Source organism: Taudactylus pleione, unplaced genomic scaffold (assembly GCF_031769625.1).
Source record: "Taudactylus pleione unplaced genomic scaffold, aTauple2 ptg000005l, whole genome shotgun sequence".
NCBI lineage: Eukaryota > Metazoa > Chordata > Amphibia > Anura > Myobatrachidae > Taudactylus > Taudactylus pleione.
The window spans coordinates 11,962,912-11,990,000 of NW_028284408.1; the positions used below are offsets into that span (position 1 = coordinate 11,962,912).

The 27,089-nt window shown below is 39.0% G+C and overlaps 1 protein-coding gene across 5 annotated transcripts in view; it reads right to left on the reverse strand.

Moving 5' to 3' along the window:
* Positions 1-3,999: 3,999 nt before the first annotated feature.
* The window catches only part of SUGT1 (SGT1 assembly cochaperone of MIS12 kinetochore complex), a 126,665-nt gene continuing 103,575 nt past the window's right edge, over positions 4,000-27,089 (reverse strand). For all 5 annotated transcript variants that reach the window (XM_088481965.1, XM_088481962.1, XM_088481867.1 and 2 more), the window contains exons 12-14: positions 16,049-16,136; positions 9,912-10,093; positions 4,000-4,468 (exon numbers count right to left, since the gene is read on the reverse strand). In XM_088481965.1, coding sequence (XP_088338091.1) covers positions 4,367-4,468; positions 9,912-10,093; positions 16,049-16,136 — 372 coding nt within the window. In that variant the 3' untranslated portion in view covers positions 4,000-4,366. The remainder of the gene's footprint in view (positions 4,469-9,911; positions 10,094-16,048; positions 16,137-27,089) is intronic.

The following is a 27,089-nucleotide window of genomic DNA, read 5'->3' on the forward strand; positions in this document are numbered from 1 at the left end:
TATATCTTTCACATATATCGGCATCGGCTGTGCTGCAAGGCCGACGGAATGTCTGTGAGCAACGTAGTTCACAGTCATATTGGCTGTACACATGATCTATTGTTCGACAATAGGATGAGCGACATATTGTGAAGTGTGTACCCAGCATTAGAATAATCCAATTACACAATGAAAGAACTGCTATGGTAAAGTCACACCACTATATGGTTGCTTTGCAAATGTTATGTTTAATTTCTTGTTTTTAATAGCTGGAACAGTGGATCTTACTCAGTATTAACACTAAAAGCTTCATGTTTTCTTAATATTGCAGTGTCCTAAAAAAAAAGTAGAAACCAAATTGCTGCTGTTTCAAGAGTTTTGAAGTGCACATTAGCAGTGAGATAATTAGGCTCATGTTCATGAAGGGAGCACATCTTCATCACACTTCAACATTTAAGTTAGCGAATGTGTTATATCCTAGAAGGTATTAATGATACTGTGACAGTGACAATTCACTCAATATGCTCTCTTATTACATGGATACGGCACTTGTGTTTTTTTTGTATAGGTGAAAAGATTACATTATGTACATTACTACATCAAACTCAGCTGAACTAATAATTGTGAGACCTAAAAGAGCAAATAAAAAAAAGGAAAAAAGTAATTTACATGTACATTCATTGCATGTTACTGTATAGTTCTATTCACATGTGAATAAAACTATACAGGATCGTGCAGTGAATGTACATATGGTTAAAACTATACACTAACATGCAGTGAATGTACATGTGAACAGAACTATACACTAACATGTAGTGAATGTACATGTGAACAGAACTATACAGTATCATGTAGTAAATTTACATGTGAACAGAACTATACACTAACATGCAGTGAATGTACATGTGAACAGAACTATACACTAACATGCAGTGAATGTACATGTGAACAGAACTATACACTAACATGTAGTGAATGTACATTTGAATAGAACTATACAGTATCATGTAGTAAATTTACATGTGAACAGAACTATACACTAACATGCGGTGAATGTACATGTGAACAACACTATACAATAACATGCAGTAAATGTACATGTAAATAGAAATACACACAGCTCTACGGTCTAAGTGCAGCTTTACATACTGTAGTTATCAGATTTAGGGGCATAGTCAATCATCGGAGAAAAGTCCCGGACTTTCCACCTACATCGCTGGTTTTTCTCCCTATTAAATTCCAAGGGATGCGAAAACGGAACCCAGCGAAACTCAAACAGGCGAAAAGTGCTGTCACTTTTGGGGAATTAGGCTGACACCCCCTAAAAGATGCACTGACATGGGGGGGGATCAGTATGGATACCCCCGAATAGCCCTGCTGAAAGTATTTGGGGTACTTAAATGGTCTCAATAGGTGCTAATTACTGTATTTGCATATTGGTTGAAGAATAGCAGTTTGCAATATTTCTTCATCAAAATAACCAGTTCCAGCAAATTTGGGGTACGTGAAAATGGGGGCTAGCATAATTAAAAGTTGCTAAAGTGAAGTTTTAAAAATCATGGAAAATCCACCTGCCGCAAACATCTGCAAAGATAAAAACAACTGGGGATTACTTGGGGACCCGCCCTGGAGTCTATTTAGCTAGATTTTGCACTTTTTCGGAGTGTTCTAAAGGTTTTTTTTTTACTTTTTTTGACGCAGTTTAGCTTTGGGGGACTGTCCTAACACTGCACGGTTGTTCCCGCAACTCTGCACCTTAAAACTGCACTTTTTTCCGCCTCCATTCAGAGGCAAATCTTTTTCACCTATCTGAATGCATTGACTTTCCGCTTAGGCAAAAAGTCATTGCAATTGAATAGGGCGGAAAGTTTCAGACAGGCGAAAGGACGCCATTGGCGAAAACTTTTTGCCGAGAAAGGCTTTTCGCCTGCAATTGAATATGGCCCATAGATAGATAGATAGATAGATGCACTGACCAGCAACTCTAACGACTAGGGACAGTTTAAAATAAAAGTGTAAGCCTTCCGTCCTAAAAAAATAAATGAAGAAAAGATAATGTGCTGCTTGCTTTACTACATAGCTCCCTCTTTTACAGACCGTTTAAATGACTGAAAAAAACCTGGCATTATTGAATGGGTGGTATTATAAAGAGAATGCAATATAATGGAAACAATATACTTTACTACAGGTGTATTCACAGCAAAAAAGTTGTGTGGGGGCACGGTTATAAAAAGGGAGAACAGTATCTTCTAATGCCTTTGAATCATTCATGGAGACATTGACAACAAAACATTGATTTTTCAGTAAACCAGAGAAGTAAGAATGGGGCACCTACATCTAATTCTGCATACAGGAGAAGCGATAACCTACAGCAGGCAGAGGGCCGCTGAGAGGGGTAGTATATGAACAGAAGGCCGATGCAGAGTTGAATGTATTTGTTTTGCGGATGTTTACAAATATGTGCGATGCGGATCCGTACTCCGCTCAGTCACATCTGCACTGGTGGCTGTAGGGGTGTAACAGAGTGTGAACGGGCATTCACACGTAGGCAAAGATCAGTGAGTCTATGGCAGAGGTTCCCTAATTTGGTCCTCAAGGCTCCCCAACAGTTCAGGTTTTAGAGATATCCATGGTTGAGCACAGGTGACTTAACTAGTGCCTCGGTCAATTTGATTTAACCACCTGTGCTCAACCATGGAGATCTCTAAAACCTGACCTGTTGGGGAGCCTTGAGGACCGCATTTGGGAACCTCTGGTCTATGGAATTGCAGCCTATGCAGTTATGTGTACACATAGATATGCCTGTTTGCACCAGGGACAGGGACTGATACAAGTGCACACTGATAACAATGCTATGAAACCAAGCATAAGGATTGGTTCTGGTTTCATCTCCACGCACACAATGTGGGTGTAATTAACTATGACTTGAGGTCAACTTTGCATGAGCCCCAGAGCGCCACAGAGAAATGGAAGAACAAACAGCGTGGGGGAAATGGGGTAGGATATTATTCCTTGATCCTACAAGCAATGATGTCAGGGATTATAGATGGCAGAAGCCAGGTTGGGGGGACTATACTGTAACTTAGTTCTATAGATAAACCATATTAGATTTAGAACTTTAAAACAATTTGAAGTCTAGTGGAGCAAATTAGATCATTACAGCATGGAAAGAGATAGCAATATACCAGTGGAGAGATTGTGCTAGTAATTAATGAGACAAATCAAATGTGAAGTTCCAAGTGAAAAAGATGAAGCAGAGGTGACCAGATGAAAGAAAATAAGTAGGAGCATAATCCTCAGCTGCAAGGTTAAGAGAGTCAAAGACGGAGGAGAAGAGGCGTGGTAGGGGATTCAGTAGTCATGAGCTCATGTTAGATGGCATCAAGTAATTCCCAAATCCTAGCCACCGGGAGAGCATCTGTCTCTAGAGTGTGCACACAAGGAAATGTACTTAGCCCAGATGAGAAATAGCATAATCATGGTGATCATTATTCTGTATAGAAAAGTGCTCTCATTTCTTGCATGTTAATACAAGTCAAGTGTGTGAAAATATTACTGTGCTTATGGAAGTGGCAACATTGTTGAAAATATATACAAAATAAATTGCTTTTTTTAAAAACAAAAAACAACAATATTTAATGACTATAATAAATTGCAGATCTGTACCTGTACATCATTTTGGAAATGGAATTTGAAATGTATGCATTATAGGTTTCCAAATAATCATTTCTTCCTCTAGATCATTTCTCATTCAGTCCCGAGATTACACCTGTACAAATCAATTTAGTTTATTTAGTGACAAACACATGAATGATATGCAATGTACAACTCCCACAGTTCAAATGCTTATTCCAGTAATGCCAATCAACAGTCACGCTTTCCGATTCAGTATGCAAATGAAACATGACATCTATTCTCATAGCTACTGTATAAATTACAAAGTACTAATGTATAAAGTTGCAGAGAGCTTAGCAAGAACCTCTGTATATTACAAAGCAAGAAAAATAAATAAGCAACACGTTTTTATTTCAAAAATTATATTTATATTTTGCAGTTGGTAAAAGGGCAAACAGTAGGTCACTCAGAGATTTATAGTAGACTTTCAGAAGTGATTAACTCTACCAGCCCGAGTACTAATAAAATAACAGAATGCACATTAGGAAGCGTGGTGCATACTCCCAGGCTGGCTCCTTCCCATAGCACTGGAATAAATGGATAAAATAGACTTATGACTCAGTCCGCTGCAAGGAGCAGTGAACACGAAGCATTCTTGATGTGACTGGGTAAAGAACAGCATTTTCAAAACATACAGATGTAAGGAGATGAAACACTGAACCAGTTGTTGGACACTAGATTTCAATTTTCATTATCTTGTTTGGATGAAAACTTAGAATTTTTTCCATTCCATGTCATCTGGAGGATTAACATCCACTTTCCTTTTGCTCACATCTGTCCAGTTTGTACTAAGAACTGTACCCCCAGACTCCATCTGTAAGGCAGGGAACAGTAATTGCAGTGAGACAAGTTACATTTTAGGTAAACATGAAACATTGCTAGCTTGTCATACACATGGAAAGCAGGACACGTGTGCAGATGACAGGATAAAGCTGGACATAAAAGGCATACACAGAGCTTGTGCTACAGCCAGAAATAACTCTCAGCCATTACAGCTTAATATTCACACGTAGCTATAAAGCCAATATATTTACTACAAGTCCCTTTCCCCTGTAAAACAGGTGAGATCTTAGCTTGTAGGACAGTGTTGAGCTTCGTATAAAAGCCCAATTATATAATTGCTTTAACTTAATCACTAGAAGTTCAGACAAACTTGCTGTATTTGATACTGTATTTATGATCTTGTTAATTTGTGACTACATATATTTCCTTCCTACCACTTTTAATACATCCCTCCCTTGTGACCAGGTAATATAGGCTACAAGGATTTCAATAATATAAATAGGTTAGAAATAGGAAGTATGGATGACTATTATAGATTTTTCCATGCCATTATTGAAGACTGGAATAATGTATTCCTGATCTCTCACCTCTACCCCACCAAATGAGAGAAGGGAACAGAGCGCCCTTGTGTCAGTAATTGCATTACTACGTGACTGATGCTCTCATTGTGAACAATCTTTATGCCGGAAAGAAGAAAAGGTGTTTTTTTTTTCCCTTAGCAAAATTTCAGACTTACAAATTCACGCTGCTAAAGTAAAACTCCTGTTAAATGGTTATTAGTCACATTCCATTTTCATTAAATAGAGCTAGAAGGTTTTTATTGCACAAAAAGATTATGTTAATTTTCTATTCTGCATCAGTCATTTTTCTATCCAGAAGCTGGTACAATTGCAGGCCGGGGAAAAACTTATTCCAGCAGCAAAATTTATTTGTGTCCAATTTTATGAGCCCGTCACATCATTTTACAATATTGTTTTGTTTTTAACGAAATAGATAGGTACCACAGGATTTCACAGCAAATAAAGTGATCAGGAAGGAAAATTAAATAAGGAGGAAGAGGATGAAAACAAATCTATAAATTGTAACCAGTAAACATAACTGGGGTTTAGTCATGTGTTCTACTCAATCCTTTGTGGCCAAATATTTATATCTAAGCACAAATGGATATTAGTGTACTGAGATAGTCATTAAATGATTGTATAATTCAGCGGTTCTATAATTCTATGGTAGATACAAGTTGCAGCATCTTTTTTTTCCAGCGGCTGTAGTAGAATACGTACTGGACGGACATAGGTACCCAATTCCTGTTACTATGGAGACAGCTTGCTCCTATTATCTTAGCCATGAGTGACGCCTCTAATTATTAGGCATTTGTTTGCATGAATTCGTATTAATTAATGCTGACGATATCCCAAAAGTGAGTGCAGTAAAACTCCACTGTCCCAGCTACACTGCAACATTAGCTATTAAAGCTTACTTATAATGTACATGATTATAAATGGTGCATTACAAGTAATGCAACCAATGCATTTTCAATAATAAATAATAATTATAAACTATATGAAACCTCACCCATTCCCAATAAAATCCCTGTAACACCTTGGCAGTATAAACTGCATATGTACCAATATCACACCGTTACTGTTATCTTTCACTCTGTGTACATCATTCCTACTGTCCTTAGGGGTGCACCAAGGCTCTACTAACAAGACCTCTATTATTCTCCGTATAGACTCAGACTGCAGAGATCCAGTTTAAAACTTCTGACTTTGTAAGAGCTGGATGCCCCAAACATCAACTTAATATAAAAAGTAATTTTTTTCAATTTAATTTATATGTCCAGCAAAAAACAATGTTCAATACTTTAATTTGTTGGTATATGGTGCTTTTTACCTTTTCTGTGTTGCTCACTTCATCATTCAGAATGTCGACAATATCAGCTATTTTATCTCGAATAGAACACCACAAATTTCTTGCTAACTGGCTTATCAACTTCCAGACTGCCAACCTACAGCCCATCCTCAATTCTGCATCGTAACTTGTACAAATCTCCTCTTAATAATGATATAAAATCAGCAGAGGTCAATCAATTCAGCTGACAGCACAAGTGTCACGGCGTCATTATACTGGGACATTTTATTTTTGCTAGTCTGAGCAATAAGTTCTTAACACAAGGTTTTTCAAGCTAAGGTCTACCTGTAAGAAACAGAATCTATATAGCTATACCAGGCTTGGAAGAGAGTATATGTGAAGTGTGCGCTTAAACATTAACTTATGAACAGGAATTTGGAATATAGAGTTATCTTAACACACAGAAAAGAGAAGTGTCAAAAACCTGCTTTAGGAAGCCTATTCTGGCCAAGCGTAGAGATTTGCGTGGTTTGCACCTTCCTATTCTACACTCCTACTACTCAGCATGCCAACTCAACCACATTGTGTCCTGGCACTCTGCCCCAGGGATTAAGGCATGGGTGGATATTGAAGACTCCTTATTTCAGGTAGGCTCAGTTGGTTCCCTGGTTTGGCTTCCCAGATGGTGTAGACCAGCCTTGGCTTACTCGGTTCTCACTATTGCCTTTGCTCTCCAGTTATGGGATAAGCTCTGTGCTAACCGTGATCTCTCCTCCTACCCTTCCCCACTGACACCATTATGGGATTATCTTTGGTTTTACCTCAGGCTGTGATGGTAAGTAAAATGGCCGCTTTGTGGCGCAACCGTGGCATTGAACGTTTCATCAACCTCAAAGATAAATTTGCCCCATCCTCGTTTGCAGACCTACAGTACGTACTGCTTTAGCTTCCCCTCCTTGTGTCACTATCAATATCTTCAAATTGCTAGTTTCCTCCGCTTTCAAATTAAATCTACCACGCTATGCTCACTTACCCCATTTGAACATTTATAACTGTACTCGGATGGACGGAAGAAAAACATCTCCGTAATCTACAATTCCATTTTAGCTCCCAACTCCCCTACTCGTGAGCCACACAAATTAGTTTGGGAACCTGATCTATCCCTAGCTCCAGACAAGGAACAATGGAAGGAAATCAGACTGCATACAGCCAAAGCCTCTATTAGTGTAGCAATTAGGGAATCTTATTATAAAGTCCGTACCCGATGGTACTTAGTACCCACTAAACTCCATGCTATCTTCCCGGCAACACCTAACACATGCTTTTCTTTTGATACTTCTCTTTCTTTCTCCTTTTCCTTTCCTTCTTATATTTTTTTATTAACACTAAAATGTAGACTGCTAAATACTAGTTTTCCCTTCAGTTGCACCTTTTTTGACTAGGTTTCTGTAGTCTGCTTTTAGAAGGAATATATGCATGCATGTGTAACGATTGTTTTATTCCTATATCTGGTTAGTGGCTTTTTATATATTTCTGATATTTTTCACAAAAGCCTGTATAATCTATTCTGCAACTTGTTCTCCTTTGTTTGTTGGTCTACCCTAATAAAACATATTGTTTTAAAAAAACAAAGACAAAAGAGTGGTTCAACAAAATATTCTACCTGGCAGCCAAGTAACATCGGTTACACCTGATCCATCCATCGTAGGGGATACAACATTTACACCATCCTGCCTACTGTTGTTGTATACCCCCCCCCCCCACCCCCTTCCTAAGTTAGAGTAAGTTTTTCAATAAATAAAGTCTAAAAATCGCATTTTGTTTCTTCTTACTACAATATGTGCGATCTGTGTATTGTGCGGTGCTATGTGCTACATAGATCAGCGTAAACATACATATTAAGACTTCCTTTCTTTTTAGAAGAGGTAGATTTTGAATACATAGTTTAAACATTAATTTACTGACTTCTTATTTTATATCAGTGTTTCCCACACCAGCCCTCAGGGAACCCTAAGAGTGCATGTTTTCCAATTTAAAAGATCCACATTACTAATTATCTGACTTGTGATTCTGTAAGGAGTATAGCAATAATATGGACACATTAAATGTCGGCCACCCCAGCCAGCCACAGTTACACTGTGTTGGTACTTCTCCCCTGGTCTGTCTTGTCTCACATGCCAACATGCCTGGTGGAGTCTGGATAGGTCAGCGCTGTTACTAGATATACTAGTAAAGGGTAAAGGGTCACCTTAGTCTGCCTCTCCCCACTCTGTCTGGCCCCATCCCATCTTTTCATTGCTCCACCCCCACTCTGACTACTGCTCGTCCCGTACCCCAAACACCCCTTGTGGTGGCTGGCTGGGTCCTCCTCTTTCGCGGCGCTAGGTCTGATCCTTCTACCTAGCAGTGGGAAACATTGGTGGGGCTGGATGCGCCCCAGTTCCCATTGCGCATGCATGTTGGAGACGGGACGGACCTTACACAATCATTATATTGATATATACATACAGTGAGCTTGGGAACATTTTGACAAACATGAACTTCATTGTAATTAAGAACAGTTTCCCCATCTCTCATTGGAAATAGATTTTAATATAGAGATCATTCACCTCTATATGAAGCGCACTGGCTGTACTGGGACACTTCTCTACAGCGCTGATCGAGCAAAAAATATTATAAACTATATCAATTTCTCACAAGTAGCATTTTGCAAAAATAAATATCATAAACCCATCACCACAAATATGAACAAACTTCAAAATAAATACAATTCAATTTTCTGACGGCCATGAAGTGCCGACCAGAACGGTCAGAAGAAGGCACTTTGTGATCACTAACATCACTATGTACGCACCTGAACATCGAGGTTACAGATCCCTGAGAATTTAATGTTTCCCATAGAATATATACAATAAAAAATTTATGAAAAGCACTTTTAATGTTCTCTCCACTATTTTCTGGCTTCTAAACATTTCTGCAATGTTTATCCTGGAAGAGCGATGGTTAATGACATCCTCGGGATATTTGCATAATTATGCTAAGCCTCGATCTGTCCCAGGTTTGAGTGGAAACTATAAGGGAGATCGTTTTAGGTAAGCCCCACTCACTTTTTGAACACCTGCAGTGTTCACAAGACACAGTGGCACTCGTCCTTAGTAGCAAAGGGGTTAATTTCAAGTCTTCGGTGACTTGGCTGCATAGGGGAATATGGTTTGCGGAGAATAAGCATCCTAAGCGGTTGGAAAGATCACAATGAATCATATAGGACACAGGTACTCAAACTCGGTCCTCAGGACCCCAAACAGTGCATGTTTTCCATGTCTCCTCAGAGAATCACAAGTGAAATACTTAGCTCCACCTGTGGATGTTTTAAAATGTGTCAGTGAGTAATGACTACACCTCTGCACCTGCAGGGTGACCTGGAAAAAGTAACCTGTGTGGGGTCCTGAGGACCGAGTTTGAGAACCACTGATATAGGAGGGCTCTCAAGTATATTCCACTTTCTGGGTTTTCTTTTTTTTTATTTATTTTACTTGACAAATATAAAATAATGGTGCATTAATATGTGTTTCATCACAGCTAGAGACATACAGACACACAAACACGTTTTATTATATACTTACAAATGACTTGTTCATGGCACGTTTCACTTCATCATTGCCATCTGAGTAAATCTGCTGGAATAGGCTGTTTAGTGCTGCATCTCCCTCCATTTTCTCATTTTTCTCCTCCTCTTTGATCTGAACAACAATTTTATCCCAGTTCTTGGTATAATGAGAGGATGACGGATATTTGTGCATGGATTCTAGGAACACAGGCATATTTTTTATTAAAATAAACTGTGCAGAGGGCATTGTATATCTTACACAAACTGCACTGAAGTAAACAGGTCTTTTATTACATTTCACATACTAAAAATAAGAGCCTAACCTTTGCCATACACCATTCTCTTTTCCCTGTATAATTTCATTTCATCAATTTTCAAGCATCCAGGATGCAAAATGCATGAATATTGTACATACTGCTATTACTTTCTAGATATCATTATATGTCCACTAATGGGCAATATCCTCTGAGGATTACACAATAATGCAAATAATCTATCCCTGCTAACAACAAATAATTCCAATATATATTGAAGATGAGCAGTTCAGTTTTGGCTTGGCTCTTTACGCCATGTTTAGATTTCAGAACGAGGCAAAAAATCTTTCATGGAAAAAGATGACTGTTTGCTCTAAACATGTCGGGGAGATCAGAGCCAAAACCGAACCGAACGTCATCTCTAATATATATATACTGATTGAGATATTACATACATACCTTCTGTCCCATAATGTATCACTGGGGAACAGTCAATCTGTTGCCAAGGATTTAAGAGTTGATTTCGATTAATTTTGTGCTCCTGATAATGAATATGTCATGCTTATTTTTCAATTGGCTCTAGTTTTTGAGATATGCATATGTCTTTAATATTTATGAAAAATTAAATTAAACAATGTTAAAAATAGCTAAAAAGATATATTATTTTATTCTGATTAAATTTAGTAAAATGTTATAAAAAGACACAGGATAATTACATACATAAATGTTAGGAAGCTATCAGAACCGTTTTTTGTAGGATTTTCTTTTGTATTCTTGTTGCGGCCAGTCCCTCTGCAGACTCCAACAGTAATCGGCCATCATGTGGCGATCCCACCTTCCTTGATCTCTTTCTGCCATTACCTGAATGTCCTGATGGAACCGTTCACCCTGTTCTTCGCTTAAATCTAATAGATTGGACGGGAAGCGATCTAAATGGCTGTATAAAAAATGTACTTTAATACTTATGTTGGCACCTATTTTCTTGAAACATTTTAGCATGTTGTGGACTAATTCATGATAGTTGTCTGCCTTGTGATTGCCTAAAATTTTTTGAATGACAGACACATAAAACTCAGCTATGCTTCAGATTCGGTTTCAGTCATAGATGTGGTCAAATTTGGATCCTTCACCAGTTTCTGTATCTGTGGGCCGTCAAAAAGTCCCGCCTTTAATTTTTCAATACGAAGAGATGGAAATGTTCGACAAATATAATTGAAACAGTCACCTGACTTGTCCAATGCTTTTACAAATTGTTTCATTAAACCCAGTTTGATATGGAGAGGCGGCAGTATGATTTGTTTCCTGTCAATTAAGGGCTCATGAATGATGTTGGCTTCTCCAACAGTTGTAACTTCTCTTGGAGGCCATACGGTTTGCTGCCAGTACTTTTGTTTTGCACAACTATCCCATAAGCATATGTGACAAGGATATTTAGTATATCCACTTTGCTGCCCAAGAAGAAAGTTTACCATTTTTAAATCGACACAAACAGATCACTGATGCAGAGAATAAGGATCTTTTTCTAAGACTAACTTGATATTTTCATACTGTTCTTTCAGTTTTGTTGAATGACCGTTGGGAATCGACGCAAATTTATTGCAATTGTGCAGTAATACGCATTTTAATCTCCTTTTAGATCTATCCAAAAAGAGCCGCCAGTCTTCTGCTCGATATTCTGGTAAGCCCATCATCTGGAGAAGTCCGGAATATTGTTGCAATACACAAGATTGTTAACTTGGCTAAAGAATGGCAGTATGGCTTGCTCTCTATTTCGATATGACGTTATAGTAACATCCGGCTGAAGACAGTGCTTTTCTTGAAGTCTGGATGCTAAAAGCTCAGCTCCTTTTTTCGATAAATTCAAATCACAAATTAAATCGTTTAGTTCCTTGTGAGAAAATTTGTTTGGAGTAGAGGAACTTTCTTCACACTCACTTTCATCTGTGTTGTCACATGCACTGGATGAAATTAACATTTCCACATCATCACATTCAACTTCGCACAAAGAACTGAATGATGGTACAGGTAAATCTTCGCTATGTGGTATCTTTTGTTTTGCAGAATTCATACTTGGGTATTCCCATTTGCATTTCTTAAATCGATTCATACCCTTCACATTTACAGCACAAAAACAGCAGTCACTCAAGTGATCTTTTTCCTCACACCACATCATAGGTATGCCCAAATTAAGTGCTTTTCGATCACCTTTAGTCCAATTGCGGAGTGATTCCACGCAGGTTTTATAAACTTTGTGAGGCACCCAAATCTTGTCTTGCTGGCTTATGCAACATTTAAAAAAAGCCTGATACGCTTGTTTTACGAATACAGTTATATTTTTTCTTTCTTTTGCAACACTATATTTGACACAAATATTACAAAAAACATCAGATTTGTTAGTACACCGTCTCCGAGAAGCTAATTTTTACGGCGAAAACGTTTTGTTTCACATATTCAGTGCTACCTCCCAACAAAAGCCTAGGATGTACTGAACAAAACAAGCCCAAACGGTGGGAAATTGGTTGTGGTGAAACAGAGAGAGGGCCGAACAAAGGAATAGGAGGTGTGCTAACTGCATCACTCGGTCCTCTCAGTTGCTCCTCCCTGTATGCTGGGAGGAGGCGTGGCTGTGGTCTGAGGATGTCCCAGCAGGCTCAGCAGTGCATTGCCACGCCTCCTCCCAGCGTTAGTGAGGAGATATGAATGTGTTGTGTGTCTCAAACGTGACTACCAGCTATGTTATCACAAATAAAACAAATTCTTGCTAATGTTGAAAGAGGGTAGTTGTTAAAAAAGCAAAACTAAGTCGATTCTGTTAAGTAAAGCAGGCCTAGATTAGTAAGGTACTTCAAATGGAGAAAATAGAATTTTATAATTTTTCAATAATTTGAAAACTGGAGCCAATTCGGCTATAGCGAAGATCTAATGCGAAAACAGTACTCTCAAACTGATCTTAAATCCTTGGCAAGAAAAATAATATATTTTTTTGTTCCCCAGTGAATTAATTCTGCAGTAACATGTTTTCAGTTTTCCATCACGCAGTTTACCTTTATATTTTACAAATTTATAAAAGTAGAAAACAGACAGATGCAGGCAAATGCACATAACACTAAGTCTACAGAATTCATAGATGTTACCATGATTATCACATAATCAAGAATTTGAAAAATAATATAACAACATTATCATGATATCTCCCATAGATATTAGTGGATTTCAATAATGTTTGCAGCAAATCCCTGTAAGGTTTAATGGACATAGATACTCACTTTAGCGATCTGCTTTGTGTCACTTTATTTAAATGTTATGTGGAGATTCTTACTGTCAGACATTCCTAACACTGTGAGTTCATTATATATTTCGATCGGACTCCACATACTGTACCACAATACCATAATTTTTAGTATCTCTTTGAGAAAAACTGGTCACATAAAATAGGTCTTCTAAAGATACCAGACGTGCACAGAGGATAGGGAGAGTATCTATCGAACGTGCATGTTTCCCATGTATATTGTTGGAAAATGATAACCTGTTTGGTAGATTTATTTAGCCTCAGCATTTCTTGTTGCGCTTTAAATTGGTTGATGTAATTTTATCTGTTATGCTCCAGAAGAGAGGTGTTCTAGTAATAGAATTTCATAAACAACATAGTAATAAAAGAGTTATATATCATATCAGCACATCCCCCACAATGAGATCACAAGGAAGGGGGACTCAATAAGTGCAAAAATGTAGGGTCCGGTGAGTCTTTTATTAGACACTCTCCACCATCTCGCCTTCCCAAGGCAGCAGATTGAGTTTTCAGTTTCTATTTCTGCTTTATTTTATTTTCTGTATGTCAATTGGCATCACAACTCTTATTAACCCATTACGAAACATTTATTAATATTCTGACTCTGTGTACTTAACTTCAAAGGCCTGCCTTCTGCTCTTTTTGGACCCCCTCTGTTCATTTTAACTAATCAGTTTGTCTTCTAAAATACTTCTTGGTTTGAACTTAAGTAAATTGCAAGACTTGTTTGTTTAAATGGGAAAGAGCACAACAAAGTATGTTTTTGTCAATTTAATACGAAAAATCACATGGAACCTGTAAGATGCAAAAGGTGTCCTATTAAAAGCGTGCAACAGGAGAAAATTGCCAACACCTACAAGAGTACCTTTAAAGAACAAGCCCTTTTGATATGGGGAAAACACTATGTCACACAACTAAAAACGGACTATTCCCTCCGCCCTAGCATAGCTTCTATACTTCCTGTAGGTAATATAAATAATGCTGTCAGACAGAACAAAATCTTTATTTTGCATGTGGGTCCATTAGTCATGCTCTCTTCCCATTAGACGATCTATAATTTTGCATTCCTGCAGATAGCACTATACTGGCCTGAAAACCTACATGAAACCCCACACAAATAGACAAAACTACATCGGAGCTGCACTTCTTTTATAAAGTCTTAAATTAACTTTACAAAAAGCCACTTTATGAGATAGTGATATAATGCTTGGCTGATCGGGAGCGTTTAACCCCATCAGACTGGGATCGCAAAGGTTTGTACCCAGCTTCAGGTACATTAACTCAACCAAGCACTGTGCAGTACATAGAATGAAGAGAACTATTACATACAATTATTCTATAAAAAAAAAAAAAAAAAAAAACTATTCTGCTACCAAAGGGTGACATTAATGATGAGTGGTCAGGTATCTCCTGATACAGCTAATAATAAAGTAACAAATCTGTGTAAATGTATTCATTCTGCCTCATACTGACCAAAGAGTTATGGATAAGATGACAAACTCAAATATCAATAGAGGAAAGAAATCTAAAGATGCAAGCGTTCGATAAATAAACCAATGCCAATTCTAATTAAGCAATTTATACTTAAGCCTGTATATCCTTATAACCTAGACTGTTAGTAGGACTGAAGATAGGAATGGCCTAGAACTTAGTACAGTAAAACTCAGCAATAGTCCAAAGTAAGAACAGTGAGAACTTAACCTTAGGTCAGTGGTTCCCAAACTTTCCTGAATCACGGCGCCCTGGAGTATCAGCATTTTTGTCACGGCACCCCTAGGCCAAAATTTTCTTATTGAGAAATTCAGAAAAATATACATTAAGTAAACTGTGGTTACCTGTCATCCTTTGGTTTAGTTATGCGATGTGTGGACAAACAGATTTGCAATCCTGTCCACCATTTTATGATTGGCAGCCACTATTACTGGTTTTGCCTATCAAATCGACTATAAATAATTTGATATGGTCCTGGACCACAAACCCGTAGCACCCCTGCAAATGCATCGCCACCCAGTTTGGGAACCATTGTCTTAGGTTATGATACAGTTCCACTCTCAGCCAGATGGTGCATTTTAAAAGTCCATGACAGGGTCCCCTCAATCTGACAGGAATATATTCAGTGGAAATATGATGCGTAACTGGAAGACAGGCCACTTTTAAACAAGGTCTGTATTTGATGTAAATGATGCTGTGATAGATTTGCAGGCCTGGATATCCACGGGCAGGGTGATGCAAAGTGGATTTTCTTGAATGTCTACCATTCAATAGCAGAGGACTGCATCATCTACTGAGGATAGCAGCTGTGAGCATTGGTGCATTTCCCTATGGGAAAGACTCAGGGGGTGAGTGAAATTCCAGCAAGTAACATAAGAACTCAATGTACAAGGTAATTTGATACCATGATCGCAGTTAGCCCGGCAATCTCAGGGCGTGCTACAGTACACAATACCCCATAGGTCGCAATCCACAACTTGCTCACCCAGTAAGTGAAGAAAAGTCTATGTGCTACAGACCAAAATATAACAACCTATACATGAAGAAATGTAAGGCAAACATCTTAAACATGAAAGAAAATAATGGTCATTAAGTATTCTTCTAATGGAGGCCAAATACCTGGTGTGACGTGCTTTATCTCTTGGTCTGCATGGCCCTCTAATTTATCCCACCGCATCACTTCAGTCTTCTTCATTTTTATCTCAATCTAAAATAGAAAGAGAAATCACATCAAGTAATTGTCCTATACAGACAGCATACATTATAGCCATAGGTCAGTGGTCAGGGAACAGGGGTAAATTACCCCACATGGGGTAAAAATGAAATTCCTGGGGGTAATGGACGGACAGCCGGGCATGCATATGAATCATTCTATAATATAGAATGATTCATATGCATGCCCGGCTGTGCCGCAGGGAGGCTCTAAGCCAGACGCCCGCTGGCATGTTATTACCAGCGGGCACCCGGCTCCTTCCCTGCAGCGCCACTTTAGCCGGAGGCTGGAGTTCTCTTTTGAACTCCAGCTTCCGGCTCTCATAACGTCTCTCCCATAGTTCCGAGGAGCAGCCGGGCAGAGAGGACGGCGGCGGATGCAGGAGCGGGGATTAAGGTGGGTTTTTTTGGAACAAGCGGCACTACAGGGGCATAATTATGGGGGCACAACTACAGGGGCATTATATGAGGGCACTACTACAGGGGCTTTATATGGGGGCACTACTACAGGGCCATATCTATGGGGGCACTACTATATGATTTCCTTCCTTTCAGATCAAGGGGGTAACATCGGCGTATCTGAATATATTTTTGGGGTAAAAGGTAAAAAAGTTCCCTGACCCCTGCTATAGGTGTTCAGCGCATGATACCAAAAGAGAAGTGGGAGAAGAAAAAAAAAAAAGAACATGACATGTCATTGGCAGCTTTTGTTACAACATGCACCTCACAGGTGAGACCTCAAAACAGCTCTCCTCCTCTCACTACTTCACAGACTCCTGCCCTGGTCCTAACCTCTCCTACCTACTCTGCTTCAAACTTCTGGCCAGTATTAACTATTAAGGCTGCAGATTAGGCCTTACAACAATGAACATGGTTTGGCCTAATCCCTGGCTTACATTACTGTTTACTCCAATTCATGCATGGACACAACAAATGTATGTACACACTGGTCAGAACACCTATGAATGTACAAGGTATGCATGTATGCATGCTCTGACTAGAAGACATGCTTGATTGTGACACATATGAATGCACTGTTGTAATTATACAGGACACATACTCCACTGACAGCCTCACTGTATAACACAATCTTATTATTCTACGACAACATTGCCATCTACCAACTGAATACCACTTTCCATCTATCCTATGTAGTAAACAAAGTGCACAGATCAGATTAACATTATTCCAAACATATTGTTATTCAGAATTAAACTCCAATCATATAGTTGTATTTGTTAAACAATCCATGGATCTTTACCTGCAGAAAACAGTTCAACTGCAGATGCTAAAATAGTCCATTAATAAGGGCGAACTCTACTCGCTGACATCGATGCAACGTGCCACATCTGAACAGCCCATACAGTCTGCTGGCATCACAAGTTTCCGTCGCAGCCCATAGAGGTGTTCGGGAAAACTTGCAATGAACATGTTACCGTAATTTGCTGAAATGTGCGCAGTCGGGCATTGCAGAGATGCACAGCTGCACATCACCAGGAACTGAATTCCCCCCATAGTTTGAAAAAACTAAATACCACACACAATTACACTAAACATATTTTAAACCAACTTACTTTACGCAGCTCTTAAAGTAGACTGGCTTTATTCCTGGCATTATTTTACTAGTAATGCCTGGAAGATTTGCCAGATAGCCAGCTCAAAATCTGCTGGCACAGTAACAGCGTCCGATATTGTGACAGGACTGGGATCAGAGTAGCTTGCTGGCAAGAAGTACAGGTTCTCAGTGATATGGGTACCAAGCAGGAATGACCAATCAGCTTTACTATCCATCATTCTCTTATATTCAGCATCTGGTGACTGGTGTCCTATCTGCTTGACTAAAGGTATAGCTCACTCTTGTTCAGTGTCTCATTCATTACCAGTAAAGTAGACTTTAGAATTTAAAAAAAAAATTAAAATGTAGCCTGTATTCAACTTGGGCCTTCATCTTCTCCAGCCAGGCCACTATTAGCCAGTGATGTTATGATCTTCAGTGATTTTTACTTAACGACTCATTTTATAAAGGTCATCTTTTTAAGACCTGTCTGGTGATGGGTTTTGCTTAGTTGACATAATAATGGACTATTTATAGCAATACACATTGTCAATGTCAACATAACCATTTTATTGGTGACCATCATAGTTACAAGCAGAATTTTATAAGAGCTCCCCATAGATGCTACAATTTTGACATTTTAGACCTAAATGGCTACCAATTGCAGCTCAAGGGTCACAAATTTGCCATGGAACTAGTAAGCACTCCAAGGAGATAATGACATAAATTACTAGTTATTTGACCATTTATGGATCACTGTCATCACTGACGAAATGACTGGAAACTTAGAAGATAACTGATCAAGATAGATGATAAACCCTGTGTAACAATACCCACATCTGACTGTTTATAAGGGTCATCATCCAACTGCATTAATGATGGTTATCAGATCCAGACATTCACACCAAGTGCTGACCAGTCAGATCTTTCAGATTTGTCTATACACGTGTATGGATGTGGATAGTCCATTGGGCAGTGTGGACATATGAGATACTATCTGAAGTACCCGATGTTGCCTGGGTTTAAATCTTCAAGTTAAGTTTTATTATGTGATGTCATCTAAATCCATCCAGTGGACAGCCCAGAACAGGCTCCCTGGGTCAAAGTTCTGTCTGGCGCACTCCGCTGCGAGGTCCGACCGAGACCCCAACCACTTTATTAGACTTCCTAGACCAATTGCCACCCCTATGTGAAGTTTTCATCAAAATCAATCCAGTGGAAGGCCCGGAACAGGCTCCCGGATCAAAATACCTCCCAGCGTACACTAACAGGAGGTCCGACTGGTACTTCAACCCCCTAGTATGTCTTCTGGGATCCAATGTTACTACTCTGTGAATTTTTTGTCCAAATCCATCTAGTGGAAGGCTCAGAACAGGCTTCCTGGGTCAAAGTTCTGGCCAGTGTAAACCAACATAAGGTCCGACCGGGACCCTAACCCCCTTAAAACCTGGCCAGGATCCAAATGGACCACCTCACGTTGGTTTCATCCCAAATGGTGCAGGAGTATCCCAATGCATAACCGGACATACAGACAAATAGACCAATGAATTTTATATATAAGATAAGGTAGCAGGTGACAGGAGTGCTATCCTTGAATTGTATTGGAGCTGACCCGGATTCCGGTAGTGGGACTGTCCAGAAAGGAGTTCCGGAGCCTGCAACTCTAATATATCTACATGCCTACTTAGTATCTAGTAAACCTCCAACTTGCCTGACTTTTGTATTTGTTTGATGTTTTTATGGAAACAATAAATTGTGTGTGTGTTGTATTACACTATGTTCCCTTTATGTTTTTTTCTCCATATGTATTGAATATTACCTATTATGTCATATTTTGAGAATCATGAAAAATCTCATCTGGGATTGAGCAAGGCTCCTAAGGGAAGTACATTTTCCTTTATTTAATTTCTCCTTAACTTGAACAATAGTGCATCTAACAGATCAATATTATATCTGTCTCACTGTATTCTGGTTATTAGGGTTTAACCATTATCAACAATGTGCTGCTTATTTTGCATTTGAGCATCTAGGTTGTTATCTTTACTGTTGTTCAAGAGTGGACATATCAGCCAGCTTAATGCCCTCTAAAAATGATTAAAAAAACTATGGCTGTAAATAGTGAAGTTATAGGGGGTGTTGGAATTGGAAAAGGTGCAGGTTTAGCATGTCCTAGCTCATATCTAAACCACAGTTTACCTGTAGGAAAATAAATAACTAGTAAATATAAAGGTGCTGGGTTTTTTTTCCAAACAAGTTTGAGGCCAGGAGAATCTTGAGTTTTTCATGCTGAATAGTATTAAATCCAACTAATTTACATTGGATAAATAGAAAAAAAAAAGTTAATATTTTCAAATCCACTATTGTGGACCGTATCATCAAAAGTAAATTAATCTATTTTTAATGATAATAGCCGTAAAAGCGCCTTACTTAACAGGAAAATGTGAGTAGCCTTAAGAGTTAATTTACACGTACGTGGTTTTCATGCTTTATTGAGACAAGAGGACAAGCAGTTTTAGTGCTATTGCCATGTTAGTGTTCCCATGCATGCTATACGGTTAATGCAGACACTTTGTGAAACATATATAAGTGAGCAAGATAAAGATAGAGCCATATGCACTAAAAGACAAAGTATGTGCAAACAAATAAAAGATGCCCAAGTAAGGAAACAACTTAAACATAAGATGAATGTGAGAAAAAAAAGATGCATAAAATATAAGATAAATTATGTGTGGATGTAAATTAGACCAAATCAAAATCCTACTTGTGAATTAAGCATAAAACTGCTTTTTTAAAAATGCTTCGACTCAAAGAGAAAGTTCGCCAAAGTTTTCTTGGCTCCTCTTCCTTGGACTATTAGAGAACATGAGTCTGACCAGTTTCCCTTACAAAATGACCCGACATTTTAATCAAAATCCTAACCCCATGGTAACGCATACTTCCCTGGGCATATAATACTTCAAGTGTGCAAGAGCCACCTGTACTATAGAAACATTTAGGAAGGCAGGCTTCCTGTTATTACGCTGGAGAACTGTGAAAGAAGTGTTACAAGCATTAGCTATGACCACTGTATCCCAGGGAGCCCTGCAGACCCTGCAACAAGGAGCCTTTTGTAGAGTGTTGAGCTGACACTAGCACTTGGAAAGAATGGGCCCTAACTGACTTCTGTCATTACGAAATACAACCTGTACTAATCTATTCGCTCAACTGCAGATAGTAAAAACTAATATCAGTACAAGGCCCACATGTTGCCTTCCTCTGCTCCCTGGGCTAGCTAGCTGAATCCATATTTTTATTCTCTTTTTCAACAAACATTAAAAGCTACAGATATGGCTACCACCTAGTAAACACAACAGGGGAATTAATTTTGCTACTCAACTCAGAAATGAGGCAGTGGGTGGGGTGAGCTAGAGGACCAAAAACATTCTATCCCTACCACCCCCCCCCTCCCTCCCTCCCTCCAGGTTCTAGCCAGGAAGTAATAGGAGTCCTGTGAAAATGGAATTTAGACGCTCCATGGGGCTTTGTCTAAGACATAGGGGGCTCTGCACTACATACTTCCAACTGTCCTGATTGATGCAGGACAATGTTGGTTTGGGGGTCTGTCAGCTTGAAGATTGGGAGGCAGCATTCAAAAGGTGGTTTCATGGGAGGGAAGAGACTTTAGCATACTGCATTATGGCAATCTGACTTGTAGAATAATCATGGTACTATAATACATTTTACCCTATGTGCAACACAGCTAAACTAACCAGCGAACACTATGGAAAGTACATGGAAAGAAAGAATAAACCTATAGGGGTCAATTGAATTAGACCTGAACGGGACAAAGTGCTGTTGCAACGGTGTGGAAATGTCATCAACAGCACCACATCTACCCCCGTCTCACCATAGGTTCTTGTACACAGCTCTGAGAGGCTGTAAAACAAATCAGCAAATCCAGGGCTACTGCAAGTGTGGGTAATTGAACTGACCAATTATCCCCTTTGCTAATGAGTGTTTTCTCACCCTTGTGCAGAGGTAATTCTATCACATTTGCGCTCGTCAGATGCGAACATTAATATCAGTTTTTTTATGCTGTATCCACACAAATTATAGCTTTTTTCCCGATGCGATGAGTTAGAGGGACTTAAAGTCCTTCCCCCCATCATTTGTATTAATTTCTTTCTTCCAAAAGCGATGTCGGCGTGAGCGTGCAGATGTCACTTTGTGATCCCGATCCAGTCATTGGGACAGGTGAGGGATAGGTAAGAAAGTTTATATTTCCCCTCTCTGCGGAGGGCAGTGGAGCTCATCCTCTGTAGTCTTATTGCATATCCGGAGAATGAGCCCCACTCGCCCAGCAGAGAAGGGGTTAATATGCAGCTTCCAGAAGACTTTGATTATTTAAAAATACCAATAGTTCTTAGGGTGTTTTTTATGTAATTGTTTTTATTATTGAAATTGAAACTAATAGCAAAGTGTGTATTTTTTTTATCCATAACTTCTTCTTGCTCCAGTATTAATCCAACTTTCCAAAATGCAGAAATGCTAAAATTCTAGACTTTTCTAGGTTTTCATAATAAAGCCTGCACTTAATAGTTAGAATGCTTTAATTTTCTAATTGAAATAAATCAGAAGTGTAGTTATAATATGAAAGTCTAACAAAGCATATAATTTGAAAACCAGGTAAACTTTCATATCAAATCAGAGCACCCCTGAGTTTACGGAACCCAAGATGGGGGAGATCTGAGAAACCCACTACCTCATATTTGAACTTCCTAATGCTCTCTGTAGTATAAACGATTTTTTGAAGTGTAATGAATGATTTTTACAACGTTGAACGAAAAATGTTCCTTCCCTTAATGAAAATTGTTATGTTGGACAGTCTGAAATGGACGATGAACGATAACTACAAATGGGAGCGCGCTTGAACAATTATTGTTCATCGTTATAACTCAGAAACTAAACGATTTTTTGAACGATTACGTCGTCGTTAATGACAAATCGTTCAAAAAATCCTTACGTGTGTATGCACCTTAAGGTGTTAATTTTTGGTAATCATTAAACAAAAAGTAATAAGGGGCCTATTGCATTAAATAGGGTGCCCCAAGTGAGTAGGTGACAGGATAGGGATACCAGCACTAAGTGTTCTCCTCCATCCTTTCTATTAGTATTTCTGTAGAGTGGGGTGAAATAACTAAAAAATGGCCTGAATACCCTGTCCTGGCTCATCCTTGGCATTTTCAATGTAAGTACAGAGGATGAATAAGAAAATATTACAGAATAAAGCACTGCTTAGCATACTTGTATTTCATAATGAACAGTAGCTGCCACATTACTTGCTGTGCCAAAGTGTAACAATACATTAAAACCATGCCATAAAGACATACAAAATGGTAGAATATTTAACTTATAACTTCAAAAAAAAGCATTTCCTACAGCTGAGTTTCTTTGTTTTAATAGACAGCTAGAATATAAACTGTCTATTAAAAGTTATTTTATCAGCTGTGCATTCTGCTATGATACATTTCATGTATAGTAAGGTTGAGGGGTATAACTTTGTTGCTGCAAGACTCCTGTAATGAAGACCTGCAGAGATAAAGTAACAGCCCACCTAAGTGCTGGATAGAAAGGGCAGCTTGTGGAGAAACTTGCTCTAGATTTATTACTTTAGTATGGGAAACTCTTTCCACCTCAAAACAATTCAACTGTAAAGATGTTGCATGTAGCATTTCCAAGGCTGAATCACTCCAGTGACAGGTGTTCTCTTCACATCAATGTTTCCAGGGCTAGCACTGCCAATAGGTAAACCTAGCCGGTTGGTTAAGGGACATCTAACACACTGCATAAGTGACATAAGGTCACTTATCCAATATTTTAATACCCCTATGGCACCATCTGAATATGCCGTCACTTTTTGTGGTTTTCTAGTTTAAAAGCACTATGTGCACTACTCTAAGGCAGGGGTGGCCAAACTATGGCCCACGGATCAAACTCAGCCTGTCTCATGCAGAAATCTGACCTCGTCTGGATGAGTATTCAGCACTTCTCCTCCACTGGGCAGGACACCTGCAATGTTACTGTGAGTGCTTCGTCCCTGGGCTGGCCCTCTGCTGCTAGGCCTCCAGTCCACCCCGTGGCCAGAGGAATTGCTCATAGGAGGAGACTGCAGGGCGGATTAGAGGTGGAGCAGCAGAAGGCGGACGTGACGCATACAATGGATAGGCAGTTGAGAGAACAGGACCTTTGGTGGTGAAGGCAGGAAAGGCAGGGGTATGACAGAGGGTTTTGAGGCTGGCATATATAAAGGAGCATGTCATGTCTACATCTGAACATATAAAAGGGGCTCTGAGTCTTGCACATAAAGGGCCGTATTCAATTAGAAGCAAAAAGCCGTTTTCCACGAAAAAGTATCGTGGATCGGGGCTTTTCGCGTGGTTGGAACTTTTCAGTATTCAATTCCAGCCGGTTTTCGCCTACGCGATGTAATAGGCGAAAAAGATTTGCCTCAGAATAGCAGGTGAAAAGAAGTGCAAAAATTTTATTTTGGGGTGCAAACGTGGGGTAACCACTCAGAACCCTTGGGACAGTCCCCCAAAAGACAACAGTGTAAAAAATTTCCAGGGAAAAACTGAACACCCCCCCAAAAAAGTACTTTTATTTGGGGGGTGAAAAAGTGAGAAGTGGGGGGACAAGCATAAAAACTAGCGAAATAGACTTCTTGGAGTGCTGTAAGGAGGGGCCAAGTGTTTTTGGGTTTGCAGGTGCATGTATGAGGGTGGTTTTACACGTTTGCTTAAAAGTTTACTTTACAGACAAAAATAAACTAGCACCCATTTTCAAGTACCCCAAATTTGACAGGACTATTTATTTTCACCAAAAAACTCTGCTTTATGCCATTCTTCACCACTTGTGCATAGACGCTAACAAGAAGCTATTGAAACAACTTAACTACGCCAAAAAGTTTTATTTGGACACAACTACATTGATCCCCAATGTTAGTGAATCTTTTTGGGTGGTTCAGGCTGATTTCCCCTATTCTGACAGCACTTTCCGTCTGTTCTGACTTCGTGGCTTGCCGTTTTCGCGTGGTTTGGAATTGGACTATAAGTTTCCGCCTCCAAAACACACGATGTCGGCGGAAAGTCAAGCAAGCAAAACTTTTCCGCGGACACGAAACTAATTGAATACGGCCCAAAGTTCATGGCTGAGGGAGCTCTTTGTGGCATAGTACAAATAGGAGTCTTTACTGTGATTATTATCAATTGGGAGCGTTACGATGTGGCACATCAATTGGGGCATTACTGTGTGGCATATTATGAAGTGGGGACAGTGCTGTGTGACATATGAATTGAAGACACTGCTGTGTGTCATATTATAAATTGGGGACACTGCTGTGTGGCATATTATGAATTGGGGACACTGCTGTTACGCATCTCATTTCAGTGAGATAAATCATTTAAAATATAATTATTTCAAATATTTTTATTCATTTTAGTTTGTTACATTAAGAAAAACAATTGTGGCCCTCTGTCCAAAGACAATTTCTTAATACAGCACTCCAAGAAAAAAGTTTGGACACCCCTGCTCTAAGGGAATTTAAATCTATATATTTATAAGGTTTGCTGATTCTCTAACAATTTATGAAAATGCATACTTATCTTGGCTGGTATGCGTTAACCAGACATTATAGGCATCGATGTTTACCAGCTATAAAATCAGGGTTGCAATGATAAAGATTATCTGTATATAATGACTAGACATCACATCATTGGGTGTATTTCCTGTCAATCAAGGCATGATGTAGGAGGGCAGCAACTCAGCAAGTCTTTAGAGGAGGATAAGGAAAATCGGTTTCTTGATGTCAAGTTCTTAGCTACAGCCAATTATTACAGCAAAGAACAGCAGTAGGCTACCATATGATTTAAACACCAATATGTAAGTTTTCAGATATTCAGGTAAAATGCATTAATTCAACATGTCATTTTCTCAGAGCTGCAGTGGAAAGTATTACGTCCCCACTTACCTATAGAGTGCTGAAATCCCATACACATCTTTAAGATAATGAATTAATGGGACCTAAAGCTGGTAAGCTACAGTACAGGTCAATTTGTTAAGAGATGCTATGCTACCACTAGTCGTGCAACATTTCTCAATCCACCAATTCATACAGTGCAGAATAAGCCTAGAAACCAGCCACCCTGTTAGAGGCACAAGCCCCCACCTCACTTCACAAACTATTGTATAGGAGTGAACGAGAGCAATGTAAACATTCAGTTTTAATGTTATGTCTAACCCAAAAAAAGACTTACAGTAGAAACATTACAGAACATGTGATACAGTCTAATCCCCACAACTGCAGTGCTGGCTGAATACAGAAATTCGGTGCAGATGACGGCAGTGGGGAGGAGATGATGGTATAGGTGAGGGATGGAAAATCACATGAGCTAGAGAACTAGAGATATTATACATAACTTATACATTAGAAAAACTGGTAATAAATAAAAAATCCCCTGATAGGATTATTTATTACCAATATTTTGCTTAGAGTTTCCACCCTTTTTGCTGTATAGATATACCATCGGAACTGAGTGGTGGACTCCTATTTTTCTGAAATAGCAAGTAATGGAACATTTTTATAACTGGGGTTAATGTATGTATTGTAATCATTTTGCAAAGCACTTATCCATGACACTCATGTCATATACATAAAGTAATAATGTATATGACAGGTTTGTTTTTTTAGAACAGTGTGTACAATGTTCTACTGACTTTCCTCATACCTTACTTCACAAGCAATATGGTAGCACCACTTGTGTCGATAAAAGGGGTTGTATAATCATTGAAGGTGATGAAATAATTATTATTAAGCTGTTCTTGTACTACACGGTGTCATATGCAACATCATAAATCACCCTTGTAATAGTGTGGAAAACTATTCATGTGATGTCTCATACAACGGTGGCTTTTATTAAGACTTACTACACACAAAAAAAACAGATAACACTCTAAAAAAAGAGCTCTCAAAATGAGTTAGCACAAGCGTCATGACAGCTCCTGATTACATGATCAGAACATTCACACAAATGTGTCAATGAATAATAAACATTCAAACTTTAAGACAAAGGGTCTACGTACTAGTAATCACAGAACTGCCGAGATTATTAAGGATTCATATCACAGGTTACAGTAACCGCTGTCCCTGCGAGTTATATCCCTGGCAAATTGTAGAAGTTTGTGACAGCCAGCCAGGGGCTGCGAGACACAGAGATCGAAAGATTTCTCCTCCAGCTCCTAAGCCTCCATAGGCTGAAGATGGTGTAAGCTCCCGGGGCCAAACTCCGAAAAACTTTGCTTTTTGGCTTTTGGTACATAGGGGACAGATCATAGTCCCCATTAATGATAATGGGGACT